A 17,635-nucleotide genomic window follows, 5' to 3' on the forward strand; every position below is an offset into this window, starting at 1 on the left:
AGCGAAGTTATGAAACGAAAAAGGAACTTGACACCTTGAAGAGGATGTCTGGCTGACCGATACCAAGGATGGTGTTTTGACAATAGTGGACGCTGCCTGATAACTCTTACAACATTACGATTGGGTGTTAAAGTAGATGTTCAACAAATCAAATGTAGATGTGGTATATCTTCAGTTTTCAAAAGACATTGATAAAATCGATCATGGTGTGTGAAGTCATAGACTGCGTGATTTCGGCATAGTCAGAGGACCTGGAGAGAAGCTACATGATTTTTAAAAGATAGAAGTCAGACAGCGGTGGCCAATGGATCCATGATTAAAGAAACACAAATAGTGAGTGGTGTCTCACAGATCGCTATTCATAGTGACCTCTCAGACATGCCCTCAGTGTTCAGATAGCCACCCTCCCTAATTATGCAGACTATACAAAAGTCTCTCAGAAGACACAAGACTCTGGAGGTGATGCACAACTGCACCAGGAGTTGGATGCAATATACAGGTCGGCTGAAGACAATAACATTTAGATTAATACTGGAAAATTCCAAGGCTTGCGCTATCGTCACATGACGCGGAATGAAATGCAGAAAGGATACATTGGCTCTGGAGGGATTATAATCTTTGAGTCAAAATCTGTGAGACAAGTGCATTGCCATGAGTAATGGTGCATCTTTCCTGGTGCATATTACTAAGCTGGCAATAACACGCAGTTAGCTAACAGGATGGATCCTGAGAATGTCCAAGTTGGGAGAACAGGAAACCAAGACATTTGTCCTCAAACCTTCCAAGCGATGGCCACCACACAGTCAAGTTAAAGGCGGTACTCGAAGCAATCCATCCAAGCTATACAATGCGGATTGTCTTAATGTGACTGGTCAGCTGTAGAGAAAGGCCTAAAAAGTTAAGTCTCTAATCCCTAGAAAGAAGGTGGGAAAAATATAAAGTCATATACATTTGGAAAATTCTGGAAGGACTTGTATAAACTTTGGCATTAATACTCTGGCACCAGAACAGGATGCCAATGCATAATGCCAAAGAACCAACCATCACCAAATTAATGTTAGTACATTGTTTATAAAGAAGCACAGAAGCGTCGAGTGAGTTGATATTTCTAGAAATCTCGAACGTTGAAGAATAGCTGTTTCGAAAATTTGAAAATAAATGAATATTTCAATATAAATGCGTATATCAAATGAAAGAGAAAGGAAGAAAGGAATATATTTATTTGGAGACGAAACATTTAAGAAGCTTTACTTGTCTGACATGTTTAAATATAGGAAACTGCCATTTTAATTTTAGTTTTGAATCTCACGTTCCAATTTCTATTACTAGGACCTCCATACAACTTTGAGAAAATAATACTAATAGTACGTTTGAACACAAAAACTTATCTTTAGTAAAATATTTTTTATTCATTTAAGTAAAATTGATGGTCACAAAATATTGTATAGAAAAGATTTTAAAATTAACCCGTAATCACTTGAATTTCTGTCTAAAATTATTCATAGAAGAAAATCTGTGTTGACAAATTTTTAAATTAAACCCTCGATGCATTCAATAAAATGCATTTTTCTCTTTTTGCTGTCATTGAACCTTTGTTTCTTTTTGTTGTTTTACGTTAAAAGTTCTTTCTGCTGGTCAAATCATCCAGTGTCTGAGGTAAGTCTTTATCTTTTGTTTCTGGCAATAAAAGGATCATCATGCCGGATATAAATGAAAGAACGCCGAAGATACTTAAAGGAAGCCATTTGACATAGTATGAAAGGTGAAGAATGAAGGGTGCAAGCATACTGCCGATACGAGCAGTCATTGAAGCTACACCTAAACCGTTTGTTCTGAAAACAAAAATAATATAGATTAGTATAGAGGTATTTCCAGTTAGAAAGTATTATCTTTCATTAGTATTATTATTTCAATCATACACATACAAATTAAAAAGATATATGAATTTATTCAAAAGGATATGCGTTTTACGAAACTTGTAACGAATATCCTAAATGAAGAATTGTATTCACTGAGATCTAGCCAACGATACTGGAATACAGGATTCCATTTAATAATTTGAGAAAAAAAAAAATTTATTCAATTCTTTAAATTCCCTTTGATTTACTGCTTCACTTCATGGATGTAGGAGTCTGTCGTATTCTTACATTTCTCTGTATCTATCCTCTTCAGTTAAGTACAGGCGTATAAATTGCTGTGTATTGTTATTACATTAATTAATATCGAAAAGATGAAGCTGCTCGATGAGAGGAGATGATCAAAGCAATATCAATAATATTGCAGCATGGTTTGATGAGTAAAAATTCAGGGAATCGAGATGATGGGTGATACCTATGTTTAGTACATATGCAGTGATGGAGCAAGCACAAGCTGCACATCAAAAGTTGAGAGGGAATCATCAAAACAATATCAATAATTCTGCAGCATGATTTGATGAACGGATGAATTCAATTTTGAAATCAGGTAATGTTATGGTAACTTGGTCAAGTCATGATGAAATGAGCAAAGCATCCAGTGATATAGTAAAATTCGGAATTAATGGTGAGATGAGCGAATCGTAGTCATAAGGTTTGATCAGCAAAACAAACAGCGACATGATATGATATGCAAATCATACGATGATATGACTAAATCGATTAATTAAACTTAGAAAACCAAGCAGAGATATCGTGAGTTGATAAATTCATGGTGAGATGAGCAAAAAATGCAGTGAAAATTCAGTTAATTGAGATGATGGGTGATACCTATGTTTGGTACAGATGGAGCAAGTATAAGCTGCACATCACAAGCTATCTGAAACTTTATCAACTTGGATAATTGAAGCTATAACCAGTTGAAAAAATGTGTTTGAATGCCACTTACCTCACAACTGTTGGGAATATTTCTGCTGATAAGAGATAAATTGAAGAAAAGGCTGCTGAGATTCCAAACTTTCCCAGAACAACCAGAATGAGAGGGATCCAGAATGAGCCTAAAATACAATGAAATCAAAGATTAGAGAATGCGTCATACCTCTGCCATTGTATCGGGTTTCATTCAACATCTCACACGAGTTTTTTCATTAATGATCTCATGTTTGATTTTGATTGTTCATTATAAACATCTGTCTTGTGGCTTCTAATTTGGAGCTGTTAGACAAATACAATTTTCGCTATTAACATCTCAATCTTTAAAAAATATTCACTTCTTATGTGTCAAGAGCTGTAATATAAATTGAATTAAATAATTATTAGCGTAGACAAAGGAAAATACCTTGATTAAATTTTACATCGTTTCTAATATTAAATATTTTCATTAACCCTTGGATTTTCTGGACAAAACAAAGAACTGGAGCATGAACTTTCAAAAGTAATGGTTATTATTTCGGGGCTCCCCTTATTCGGAATTTAATCTAAAAATAATCCAAAATTCACAATTTGTATAATAGAACACATGTAAATAAATATTCAATGAAAGTCATCATCATCATCGTTTAGCGTCCGCTTTCCATGCTGGCATGGTTTGGACGGTGCAACTGGGGTCTGGGAAGCCAGAAGGCTGCACCAGGCCCAGTTTGATCTGGCAATGTTTCTACGGCTGGATGCCCTTCCTAACGCCAACCACTCCATGAGTGTAGTGGGTGCTTTTTATGTGCCACCGGCACAGGTGCAAGACGAGGCTGGCAAACGGCTACGGTCGGATGGTGCTTTTTACGTGCCACCGGCACGGAGGCCAGGCGAGGCTGGCAACGGCCACGATCGGATGACTCTCTTACGTGCCACCGGCACTGGTATCGCAGCTACAACTTCCATTCATGTTGATCGATTTTTATTTTTTATTTTTTATTTTTTGATTTGATTTTCACTTGCCTCAACAGGTCTTCACAAGTAGGGTTTTGTGTCCCAAGAAGGAAAGGTATGCATAAGTGGACTGAGGCCATGGGTGATGGTCTCACTTGTCCTGCCGGTTCTTCTCACGCACAGCATACTTCCAAAGGTCTCGGTCTCTAGTCATTTCCTCGGTGAGACCTAAAGTTCGAAGGTCGTGCTTCACCACCTCATCCCATGTTTTCCTGGGTCTGCCTCTTCCACAGGTTCCCTCAACAGCTAGGGTGTGGCAATTTTTCACTATCTTCATCCATTCTCGCCACATGGCCATACCAGCGCAAATGTCTCTCTTGCACACCGCAACTGATGCTTCTTAGGTACAACTTCTCTCTCAAGGTACTTACACTCTGTCGAGTATGAACACTGACATTACACATCCATCGGAGCATACTGGCTTCATTTCTGCCATGTTTCACTGCCATGTAGCATGGCTGTTCGTACACAAGCATCATATAGTCTACCTGTTACTCTGAGCAAGCGGCCTTTTGCCCCTAGCAGAGGTAAGAGCTCTCTGAACTTTGCCCAAGCTATTCTTACTCTTTCAACACACCCGCCCCCGCTACTGACTTGGTCACCTAGGTAACGGAAGCTATCAACTATTTCTAGTTTTTCTCCCTGGAATGTGGCGGAAGTTGCTCTCTGCGCATTTTCAGTGTTTATTGCTCCTGAGCATCTGCCACATACAAAAACTATCTTCTTAGTTAGCCTTCCCTTGACGTTGCTGCACCTCTTGTGTGTCCATAGCTTACACTTGGTGCATCTTATAGAGTTTATACCTACACCTTTCCTACAGATCGAGCAAGGTCATCTACCCGAAGGCGTTTGTGTACTCGTTGCCAACCCTCACCTTACTAGCAGCGTCCCTGTACATGGCTTTCACAGCTCTCACTAACCATTCATCTATCCCTAGTTTCCTCATTGACCACCAGATAAGGAATCGGGGGACCCTGTCGAAGGCTTTCTCCATGTCAACGAAAGCCAGGTACAGGGGCTTATCTTTGGCTAGATATTTCTCCTGCAGCTGTATTACCAGGAATATAGCATCAGTGGTGCTTTTTCCAGGCACGAATCCAAACTGCATCTCATCTAAACTAACTCTCTCTCTAATTAGTTGGGCTATGACCCTCTCCGTAACCTTCATTACTTGATCCAACAGCTTGATACCTCTGTAATTATTTGTATCTAGGGCGTCACCTTTACCTTTGTAGCAGTTGACTATTATGCTGCTACACCAGTCATTGGGTATGACTCCTTCGTGTATCACCTGGTTAACTATACGGGTGACTAGGCTATAGCCGACACTACCAGATATTTTGAGCATCTCTGCAGTAATTCCTGATGGGCCTGGGGCTTTCCCTGTCTTCATGCTTCTAATTGCCTTAATTACCAAGGAACTGTCAACTCGGATAGCTGGTCCCTCTGTTGGGTCGACATTCGGCAGATTCTCTTTATCCCATTCATTTTCTTCATTCAGCAACCTTTCATAGTGGCGTCTCCACACCTCTCTCTTTGCATCCTCATTTAGCGCAAGTGTACCATCATCCATGCGAACACATTTCTCTCCTACCACATTACGATTCTCTGTCACACACTGTCTTGCAACGCGAAATACCTCAAGTCTTTGGTCCTCACAGCGCAGAACATTGGCAAATCTTTTCTTATCTGCTTCCCCTCTGGCTAAATAAACCTGTCTCCTAGCTTCTCTTTTGGCAGTCTGATACAATTCCCTGCTACCCCCATTTTTCCAGTCCTTCCAAGCCTGTCTCTTTTCTCTAATAGCCCTGTCTACAACATTTTTCCACCACCACGTTATTTTAGGTCGAGAGGGGACTTTGCACCAGCCACAAATCTGGTCAGTGGCTCTCAGCAGGTTGTCCCTTAGAAACGTCCAGTTGTCTTCTGGGTTTTAAAAAAAAGCTCATGTGGATACAACAGCCAATCCAAAGAATTGACGGAAGATAAAACAATCAGAGTCTTATTGATGTATATAAAATCCACATGAACGGGAGACTGACATATTGATCACTCCTCAAAAAATATATGAAATCACATGGTATATTACAATGCAGAAAGACTATGGCTAATACATTTTGTCTTTTGGTACGAAACTTTATCTAGAATGTTCTTCGTGCTTCAGTAGATTTGTATCTATTATTCCTGAGTCATAACCAGGTATTTGTTACAATAAGATTGTGAATATTTTTTGTTTTACACAACCTAGAAAATACTCATTACAAATTGCGTCAAATATTGATTTTGTATAAGTTAAATTCGATAATGACTTCCCAGAAAAATAAATCAAAGTGTATATAAATTATAAAATCCATGATATACTTTACCTTCGGTTACAAAATTTGAGACGATACAATTTAATCCACTAAACACCATAAAGAAACTTATAGGTTTGCGGTGGTCAAAACGTATAAAGAAATAATAAGAAGCGTAGTTGCTGGGAACCTCAACAATTTGCATTAAAAGGTAGTTTAAGTAGCGGTTTCCAGCCATATCAACAGATTTAAGTATTACGCCATAGTATAACATGCTGCAGACCATCCTGCAAAAGAAAAACAACGCGTTACATAACAGAACACACGTTGTTCACATTTGTAATACAAAGTTATACATCTATGCTAAAATATCAGAAAATAGGAAAATATTTCAGACATCTGTATCAACCATACAAATATATCCTACACTATTTCTCTCTCTGGTTTCGCACGCACACACACACACATACAACACACACACACACACACACACACACACACACACACACACACACACACACACACACACACACACACACACACACACACATACACACAGACGCATATGAGAATATTTGCCAATTTTTGGTAAATATCCCCTGTTATATGAAGGCCGTAGCTATCCACATTACTTTATTACTCAGTGATAGATGCATTTACCTGTGCATAAGGACATCAAATCGCGTTAATCAGCGAATGCCAAGTATGTTTAATGTTTGTATTGATAGAACAGTGTACAAAATATATAATCGCATACCTTAATCTTATGTGTTATTCGATCATATTTACACAATTCCATTAACAAAAGACGTTCAATCTAAGATAATATACATTTCGTCATTTTAATTTATAGATTTTTTTGTTTTTTTAGAAAGGCGACATACAATAAGGTATAAAAATGTTTTAAAAATATGTACCAGCCGAAGCAAATATTAAGTGTGATTAATGCAATCCGCCATGTTTTAAATAGATCGATAAAAGTATAATTCTCTTCTTTGTTTACGATTGTTTTCTCAGGTATATTTTCTTGGAAACTGTTTTCGAATAAAGTTTCCTCTTCATCATCTGTTAAAATACCTAGCACCTCCTCGTGTTGCTTTATATTGTTCTTTATCACTTCTTCAAGGATTGCCTCAGCTTCTCTAAATCGTTTTCTTCCAATAAACCATCTTGGAGATTCAGGCACAAATCTGAAAGTGTTCAATAGAAAGAGCTGCTCAAAATATTATTGGTAATTAGTTATCAATATTATGCCTGCTAATAAAGGCGGCGATCTTCAGAATCGATAGCACTCCGGTCAACACGCCTAGCGGCATTCTTCTGAGTTCAAATTCCACAGAAGTCGATTTTGCCTTTCATCCTCTCCGGCACAGTAGAATAAGTAACAATTTGAGCACTAGGGTCAATGTAATCGACTTATCCCAGTCCCCGCGAAATTGCTGGTCTTATACCAAAATATGAAACTAATATTGTATCTGCTCCTCTAACCAGCAATAATTATTGCTGTAGTTAAAAATCTAATATATCACGCTTATATTTCTTTCCTTTAAGATGTGACGTGAAGCTTCCCTCTATCTTCTTTAAGATATTTCGTAGAATGAGAATTATCAGGAAGTAATTAAAGAAACAGGGCTATGCGTCATTTAGATAGGAAGAATCTATCAAAAGAAATACTACACAGAACAAATATAGAATCGGTACACTGCACAGTTTTTATGACATGCGCCGCTGTTGTGGGAGTAGGATCACAGTCAGTGAGTGTAGAATCGATAGAGCTGATATTTGCACATCGGATGTGATCTCCAGCATGCACTGAATGGGTTCGCAGCCGAGTGCTGCAAGGTAGGGATAAAAATTCGCCTGGAGAAGATTAAGATATTAGTTTTCTCAAGACAATCCTACTTGTAAACTCGATATATTAGTGAAAGATCACTGAGACAAGTGGATAAGTTTAAGCATCAGGGGGCCATATTCACGAGTAATGAGAAACAGGGGGTGAATTGGATGTTAGAATTGTATTGCAGGTGCTTCCACAGTAATGCGTCAGCTCAAACAATCGATCCTAAGAAGAGGAGAAATTGGCGAAAACCTCCCAAAAAACAAAGACAAACTTGTTATTTTCAATTCGGATTTCGTGCTTACCCTCACCTAAAGACGCCCATCCTCGCCTTTATCCAAGAGTAATGAGTAATGACTGACAATGTACGGTCATGAATACAAGCGATCGAAATGGCGCTCTGCCAAAGATCTTTGGAACAACATTACTCGACAGAGTTCGTAGCTCGGAGATCAGGGAGTCTCTTCAGGTGGAGTTGCTAGATTTCTGCACTAAGGTATCAAAAGTCCTGTACTTCAGAGATTTGGTTTGAATGACACAGGAATGAATCGCTAAACGGATTCTTCAAGCTGAGCCAACTGACAGGAGACCTGGGGGTAGACCAAAAACGTGATTCTTGGATAAAATCCAAAGTTTCAGAGTCACGTTTGAGAAAGCAGCCGGAAAATTTAATGAAACTTGCTTCTGATAGAGTCATATGAAAGGGACACCTATGGACCCTACCCACATGACTATCCCATATCCCAGGAATGATGGTTGAAAAGATAGACGGATGGACAGACTGATAGATAGATGGAATGTAGACTGTACAATAAAGCCATAAATGCGATTTACTGTGAGGACATTTTAACCAGTATATAGAACACAGTCACTCGTTTAATCAAGAAATAAGAGGAATGCTACGTACATTCTTCTTATAAACGATAGATTGGAGAGAAATACTATGATAAAATGTTATATTGTAAGCAAAGGCTTATCTATTGTACAGTCGCTGTGAAGAAGAGAAATAAAGAAATTATTACGATACACCTCTCAACATCCGTCATTGTCGAGAGAATATATTTATTGAAAACACAGACATTAAAACTGACAGATGTGCATCGAACAAATTTGAGGACAAAAATAAAGAAAAAGTAAAATTTAGGAATTTTTTTTATCGGTCAGTGAAAGGTTTGCATGGAAGCGAAATAGAATTCAAGTCATGTTTTCAATATTAGATTTTCGTCTGAGTTGGCAAATGTGAGTTGCGAGAAATAATAAAGATATTCTTGTTTGGAATTAGAATTATGGACAGTAAAATATAGCTAAATAAAAATATTCTTAACTTACGTCCAAATGAAAAAAACCATTATCGGTAGGAGACACGCTGTCAATTCTAAAGTACGCCAGTCAGATATGGCATAGGCGAATCCTGTTAAAAATATCGCGATTACTGCAGTGGCGCACATAAACACAAAATTAACAGGAGCACGTAGTTCTGAAGAAGTAAATTCCATGACTGTAAAATTTAAGAAAATATAAATATATTAAGAATGCTTATTATTTATATACAAAGAATGTGGTAAGTGAAAAGGAAGATTCAAATATTCAACTGTAAATCTACGATTTCTGTAACATGAACCCATGCAGTAATATGAATTAGTTGTTAAGAGAGAAAATTTCAAATATTATATACAAAATAATAGCCTCATTTTATTATTAATATCTGTTGTTTTCTGGTTAATGAAAACTTGTTACGGTGCACACACATACACACACGCACACACATATATATTCAAATATGTCTGAGAAGCAACCCGAGCAATATAAACAATATCGAACACACATACACAAAGTTCGGGGCGACGGCGCCGTCGCAGGCGCGCTTCTGGCGCGTCCGCTTCGGTCGTCCGTTCGCACTCCCGGCCCTATTCGCCGGTGCGTGCGCGGTCGGGCCGCGGAGCTCTGCTCGCGTCGCCGCCGCGACTCGGCACCCCGTCCATCGCTCGTCTTCGTCCGCGCCGCGTCGCGTCCGGTCTCACGCCTGCGCCTTCAACGGCGCGGGTCGGTCAGGCGCGCGCGGGAGCCACGAGGCGGGTGCGCTATTGGGCGCCGTCGCCGTTCGCGTTCTAGCGGTAGTAGCGCGTCCACCTCCCGGTCGTTTCGGCCCGCACGGTTCCTCCGAGGGTGCTCTTCGCTCTCTAAGACTATATGCAAAATAGTGTGTGACAATCATGTCCTGATATGTTATGTTTCCTACCACGGAAAAATTCATATATGAGTGAGAAGCAGTCCAAGGGATATAAACACACGTGCACAAGACATTTGTTTTGGTAGTTCGTGGGAAGGTTGCTATTTATTGTTGTAAGAGAATATCTTCTCGTTAATTCGCCTTGTGTTAAAACACCCGAAAGTCATACACAAGTGAGATAATTCGCGCCAGGTCCCGTTGTAGGACACATAATATTAACAAGCAGAAAGATGACGAAGTATTCATGTCTACCGCTCATGCAACGGGATCTGGTGCGAGTCATCTCGCTAGCCTGTGACTTCTAGGTGTTTAAATACCAGGTGAATTAACGAGAACATATTTTCTTTCGCCTATAATTTACACCCTGATCACGAACTGTCAAAACACATACATTATGCATATGTATATATATATATATATATTATATATATATATATATATATACACATACACACAAATTCAATTTGGTTATGAATTTTGTAGTTTACTTTGTAAAGCCCGTCTACCGTACCGGCTTCCAGGTGCAGTCTCACAACGGAAACCGAACGTATTACTGAAGATACATCTAGAAATCCGTTTAGTATATATAAAAGTGTAAACAAGAGAGACTGGATTAAACAAACATTCTTTATTGTCTAACACTATGATTATTTCATCCTCACTTTACCCCCAGATCATTGCCGAAATATTATTTACTAGAGTATTTTTAGAAAAAATAATGAAAAAATAGCTCAGAATTGCAGAGAAGACAGAATTTCTTGCCTTTGTCATATGGTATCGATTTTGAGAGGATCAGCCATTCTAAATGAAATTGTTCATTGTGGTCTTTTAAATCCCAAATCAGTTTGCTGAGACCGGTACTATTCCGTTTATTTCTATCCCTAAATGTTGAGTAATGGATAGAAATTCTTTTAGATAACTCTAACGATGTGCTTCCAATGTAAAATCGTACTTTATTACGAGTAGTGATTATACACTGGTATATAGAATTTTTAATCTTAGAGTTACTTGACATAAATTTAATTCTATTGGAATTGACTTCAGATACAATAACCTTGTTATTAATATTTCTAGAGGGTTGGATGGTATTAGCTAAATTAATGTTAGTATTAGTAAATGTATTAATATTTAACAGTTTGCTATTATGAGAAGATATAATTTGCAAGAGATTTTTTGTGTTTGAAAAACCTATCCTAACCTTATGTGAATTAATTATAGAGTAATATCTAGAATTGTTTGGAAAATTCCTAGCAATAGCTTGACGAAACAGCAGTGGGAGATTAGATTTAATTTGTCTCCCGTAAGGAATTATTAACCAAATATTTTTACTAGTATTCATAGCGTAATTACTTTTGAAGGTGTTATATTTACTTTTAGATCAATAATAGGGGATTAAATAAGGGTTATCTGCCTTCATTCGCTTTGTATCGGTGCGTAAGGTATGTTTGTTATCAATAATTCTTTTACGACTAGAAATCTTATCTACATTATTGAATTTACAATTAGACTGAGCAGAATCAATGTAGAAATTTTTTTCTGTATAACCTGCTTTGATTAAGGCAGAGTTATAGAATTCAGCGCTATTATTGAAAATATCAACATTAGCAGATAATTTAGATAATCTAAATGAAATATTCTTAACTAAGTTCTTAGTAATTGCTCCAGGATGATTACTAAATTTGCTAATGTACTTAAGATTGGTCAACGGTTTATGATATGGGAAGTAAGAGTCACTGTGTAAATTAAGCGTAATATCTAAAAAGTTGGCCTTCGTCAGATCGTCATCAAAAACGATTTTTAAGCCCATTCTACTGAAAAAATGAACTAAACTATTCTTAACTTTCTGTACCTTTTGGTTGGAAACATTTTGGAGGTAAAGTAAACAATCATCACGATATAGACCTCCATAAATGTTAGGGAACTCTTCAGCCATTTCAAAAAGAATATATATACAGACCAAATCAGCTATCTGTGCTGAATCAGAACTTCCCATTGATATATCGAAACTATCTGGTGTGTCTTGACGGACCCACAACTTATCATCAAATTTAATAATAGATCTTCTGGCTGCCAACACAACATTAATTTCTTCTCGGGTGAGACCAGCTTTGTTATGAGCAAGCCAAAGTGCCTTATTAAGTACTATTGGATTAATAGATGAATAAAAATTGGAAATATCAAACTGGATAAACTTTGTACTCACCTTACTGTTAATAGACCTAAACCAGTCAACTACTACAAATGAATTAGTCCATAAACTAAGTTTTAATGTTTTGATTAAATTAGGAATATATTTATCTAGTATATTTTTACTAAGGATACCGATGTCAGAGCTAGAAGGGCAGATAAGCCTTAATGATGGGTTAGTAAAAAAATTTGGTTTGTGATCCTTCAAAATGAACCGAGGTTGCTTAGGAACAAGTGGTTCTGTCTTCATTTGTAGGTTATATTTCTCCATGATTTTCATAGCCTCAATGTTGGCTTTCTTAAGTGAATTTCTTTTTTAAGTAATTCCAAATAATAGTCTTTATAAAGTTTGTACAGATTTCCAGTCTTATCAGATTGAACCAACATAGTATCCATAGAATTGATTTCTTTGGTGATGTTGCGAAGATACCTCAGATGTTTATTTCTTGGTGGTGATCGTTGAAATTTAACATTTCTCACAATGGACCAGAGATCATCTTCAAATTGCTTCAATCTTGGGTTAGGCGGCGGACTATTTTTAGATTTAAATAACTTGTTGAACTCAGATGTTTTATCATTAGTGTGTTGTTGAGTGTCATTTTTGTCAAAGAAAAAGGTAAGCCATCTTATTCGGTTGATGAAGGAATTAATCTTATTGACAAGTTGTTTAAGGAAAACATTCTTAGGTGGAATAGGAATGTCTTTAAGAGATGCGTTAATATTCAATAACTCCATATGCTGTAACTATTCAGTTAGCAGGTTATTAATAAACCTGATTAAAGTATTATAAATAGATGAGTGTATTTTTACCTTGTTAACAATTAACACGGAAAAATAAATAAATAGTTACCAGGGCAGCAAAAATCTCACAAGTAAAGGTGTTGTAACTCCTTGTTTATAAAGGTAGAAACTTCGTATTTACGTTGAATATTTGAATAATATGAATAAAAAATGGAGTTAACGCAGGTGTAAACAAATATTTTTACTTTCGACACATGTTTCGAAAATTCCACTATTCAAAAGAATAAATACTATTCAAAAGAATAAATGGTATAAACAATGCAATCTTCTCTTCGGGAAAGTGAAAAAAACGAAACTCGTCAATACGATATTTTAGCAAAAAATGATGGATTTGTATAGCGATAGACAGAACGCTATTAATATTGTTTAAAAAAACGTTATATGATATAACGTCATAAGTAGCTAACAGAAAGAGTAGGGATATTAATACGTTTTTAATTTTTTTATAAAAGTAAAAGGATCTTTATTTATTTCCACTTTCTACCAGCGAAGGTGATTAACTTGACTAGGAACACTGAACGCGTACATTTCCACAATTCTCAACCGATTTTCACTAAACTTTACACAAACATTACTTATATCTCCAGGATGGTCATGCACTAAATATATTGCCCAGAGCTCCTGCGTAAATGGACCTAGAGCTTTTGTATGTAGGGTCTTCCATACCTTTTTAATCTTTTTATAAAAGTGAAAGGATTTTGTCTATTTATTTCGAGAGTCCACCTGTCAAGGTGATTAAATTGACTATGGACACTGTACGCGATGAATATCTAATACAATCTTAATCTCCATGTTTAAAGAGCACTTAACTTTGGCAAGCTTACCTTTACCTATTCTGAGTTACTTGAAAGGTGGAGTTCCCTTCCGTCTCTTCTATTTGTTGATATCTTTGTTTAGCATCCATTATGATATTCCGACGACTGTCCATTGTTTCAAATTCGTTTTAGTATTATCGTTCTAGCCTTTTTTTAAACAATCACATATAATTCGTCTCAAAGAATCAACCTTTAAATAAGAGCTTTGCTTCCACTAGCGAAAACTATACGTATCTTTCAGAAAGCTTCATGCCAATTTCACTTTATGCGGAATTCGCTGTTAGTTTATGTGTAAGCTATGTAGGAAGACAGAATAAAGGGGATTTTGTTAGCTTATCTCTCCGAAAAAAATAGCTCCCTTTGCTGTTGAAAAAATAAACTTGCAGAGGAGTTTCAAAGTCTTTCTTCAATTTCATTACACCATTTATGTGGCTATTTCCAACAAGAAATTTCGCTTTCATGTAAAACAACTATATTTTGTACTCCTAAAACACTTCAGTGGCTCTACTTTGCATCGCTAGCAAACTTATATGTTCTATGATCATTAACGTGCAACGACTTCCACAATAACTCGCCGACAAGTTTCCGTTCCTGGGTTAATTGGAAACATAGATTGCTGTGCTACTCATAAACCTCCTCGGTAGTTCAATTATTTGGTGAAAAAATACTACCAAAGTAATTTAAACTGTCGAAAGGTCGGATGCATCTGCTAGTATATATATATATATTATATATATATATATATATATATATATATATATATATATATATATATATATATATATATATGTGTTTGTGTTTGTGTGAGTGTGTGTGTGTGTGTGTGTGTGTGTGTGTGTGTGTGTGTGTGTGTGTGTGCGTGTGTGTGTGTAAATAGTTTGACTTAGTCCCACCTGACGGAAAGTTTCGTAGGTGCGCAGAACACGTTCATCTCATAAGGTTTCAGGAGCAGTCATCGACGACTCAGATCCTGGAACTCGTTCAGATGGGAGTGTAGGACACGCCCCCAAAACTCTCCATCATGTGGAGCTGAACTAAATTGCTATTAAGTATATATGTAACTTCTACAATATGTGCTGAGCCCTACAATTGTGCTCTCGCCCTCTCTCTCCCTCACTCAATATATATATATATATAGAGAGAGAGAGAGAGACATATACATGTATTTATGTGTATCGATGTATGTGTGTATGTATATATGTATGTATATAGGAGTAACTTACTCAGTGCATATGTGCTAACTGTTATGCCGATATTAGCAGAAGCTTGAATCCAATAAAGAATGAGAAAAATGATGAAAGATGGGATGAAGATTTTGGTAACTCCAGAAACAACCAGGCATGCATTTGCAAGCAATAAAATAGGTCTCCGACCAAATCTATATGAAAATCAGAAATACCTTAATTATTTTTAGGAAATTTAAAAGTTTTGTTAATAAATATAAGAAGGAAAACAAGGCTCTAGAAGTAAATATATATGTTACGTACTTTTGATAAATGTTGTTTTGCGCTATGTCTAGCGAGAAGGTCTCGCAACAAAGGAAGTTTCTAACGTCATCAAAATGAAGGCAGACGATACAAGTTCTAGAGAGCTATGAAAGTGTGCTCGTGAAATTGTAACTCGTGATACTAGCAAAACACTGCGAGAGTGAGTCATGGGTTTGTTTTTGCGTATTAATATATCTGTCCATATGCCTATGTGCAAATGAGAGAGAAAGAGAAAGAGAGAACGAGAGAGAGAGAGAGAGAGAGAGTGATAAGGAGAGAGAGAAGATAAAATGAGTTACCAAATGAAGAGGATAACGTACGAAATATCGTTAGATATATATGAAGCACAAAAGAGAATCACATAAGGAAAAGTAGATCGTAGATTAACCATAATATTGAGTACAATATAAAGAAAAGATAGGATGCTTCATTGTATAAAATGTATGTTTAATATTTCCTCTTGATTTTCTTCTTGTAAACGAAAATATAACGGACTTCGGATATGCTTTTACCTGGAATTTTGTATATATGCTATGTTAACGAGTAAGTCTAAAAGCATGTGGTACCCTTTTAAAAATGTCTTAGGGAGATTGTTCGGCAAAATATAACCACTTCGTTAAACAATTCAACTAAATATATCAAGGCACTGTAGCTGTTTGAACTGTTCTTTATACGGGTATACTGTACGTCCTGTTTGGTCATTAATGACGTAGATATTATACTATAATTTGAGTATATATATATATATATATATATATAAATAGTGTTATACAATATAATTACATTCGAGAATGTAAACTAAGTAACAATATCGTCTCTTTAGGAACTTAACGTTTTATCATTTGAAAATATTTCACATTATACTACTGATAACTAAAACGGAATCACTCATCTAGACTACAAAGAGTTTAGGCTTATTGTGAAATACTTCGATTAGTAGGAAAATATTCATACTTCAAGAACGAGTAAAGAGAAAAATCTCTTAAAATATCTTACTAAATTGTTATAATCGATGCGATGGGTTTTCTAATCTGATCTTGTTAGTAGTTCATCATTTCTAATTTCAAATTAAACAAAGGAAATAGCAGCAACATATCTCATGTACAAAAATACCAATTTCCTTCACCAATGATTGATTTTACTATAACGTGGAAATTAATAATGAAACCTACAAAAGGAAAGAATTCTGGTAGAATGCATGGAATATCAAAGACAACGACATGTACAATGGGCTGGATATGTAAAAAAAAGAAGGTAAATCTTACCTGTCAGCTAAAGCACCAAATACTATTGATCCGACAAGATGACCAGCAAAATAAACTGACTGCAAAGTGGATCTTAACCAATTGTTTTCGCATACCAAACCAAACTGTAAGTAGATTAACAAAAAACAGATTTGAAGAAAGTACAACAATTTTATTCAATTTCTGTTAAATATTAACGTGTACACTTTGGAGCGTTTTAATTTAAACTGCGTAATAATGAGAAAGTAATTGGCCCTTATTTCGGTCAGTATTTATAATTTATTAATAAAGTTTGCTTCAGGAACCAATGATTTGGTAGTTGTCAACGGTAATGTCAACTGGTGACCATAACGAGTGTTTAAAATTTAATTGGGAACAATTATATGAATTTTTGTAGATATTTAAATTAATGCATTTTATTCATAGAACACACGGAGAAGAATATAAACATGTGTGTGCATATGTGTGTGTGTTTGTGAAATGTAAATATTTCAGATGAAAGCTATAGATCTTATTCTTGTAACTAAATCGAAATTTCAAGCAGTCGTTGCTGACGCTTCAAAAATTGCCTGATTGATTCCTGATACAAAAAAACATACAAGAAAATATTCATACATAATTTTTACTCTTGGTCTACTGGGTGGTTAGCGTAGCTGTTGGCTATATATAGATATGAATGTGTGAATATGTAATGTATATTCTTTAATTTGTTTTAGTCATTTGACTGTGGCCATGCCGGAGCATCGCATTTAGTCGAGCAAATCGACCCCAGGACTTATTCCGTTGCTGAACCGTTAAGTTACGGGGACGTAAACACACCAGCATCGGTTGTCAAGCGATGTTGGGGCGGGGGCAAACATAGACACACAAACATATACACGCAAATATATATATATATATA

The 17,635-nt window shown here is 36.3% G+C and overlaps 1 protein-coding gene across 3 annotated transcripts in view; it reads right to left on the minus strand.

The window, feature by feature from the left end:
* Positions 1-1,389: 1,389 nt before the first annotated feature.
* The window catches only part of LOC115218484 (organic cation transporter protein), a 117,334-nt gene continuing 101,088 nt past the window's right edge, over positions 1,390-17,635 (minus strand). For all 3 annotated transcript variants that reach the window (XM_036508287.1, XM_029788331.2, XM_029788332.2), the window contains 7 exons: positions 16,756-16,859; positions 15,227-15,381; positions 9,300-9,468; positions 7,051-7,323; positions 6,206-6,420; positions 2,863-2,971; positions 1,390-1,832 (listed from right to left, as the gene is read on the minus strand). In XM_036508287.1, the coding sequence (XP_036364180.1) occupies positions 1,616-1,832; positions 2,863-2,971; positions 6,206-6,420; positions 7,051-7,323; positions 9,300-9,468; positions 15,227-15,381; positions 16,756-16,859 (1,242 nt within the window). In that variant the 3' untranslated portion in view covers positions 1,390-1,615. The remainder of the gene's footprint in view (positions 1,833-2,862; positions 2,972-6,205; positions 6,421-7,050; positions 7,324-9,299; positions 9,469-15,226; positions 15,382-16,755; positions 16,860-17,635) is intronic.

The sequence above is a fragment of the Octopus sinensis genome, linkage group LG13, assembly GCF_006345805.1.
Source record: "Octopus sinensis linkage group LG13, ASM634580v1, whole genome shotgun sequence".
NCBI lineage: Eukaryota > Metazoa > Mollusca > Cephalopoda > Octopoda > Octopodidae > Octopus > Octopus sinensis.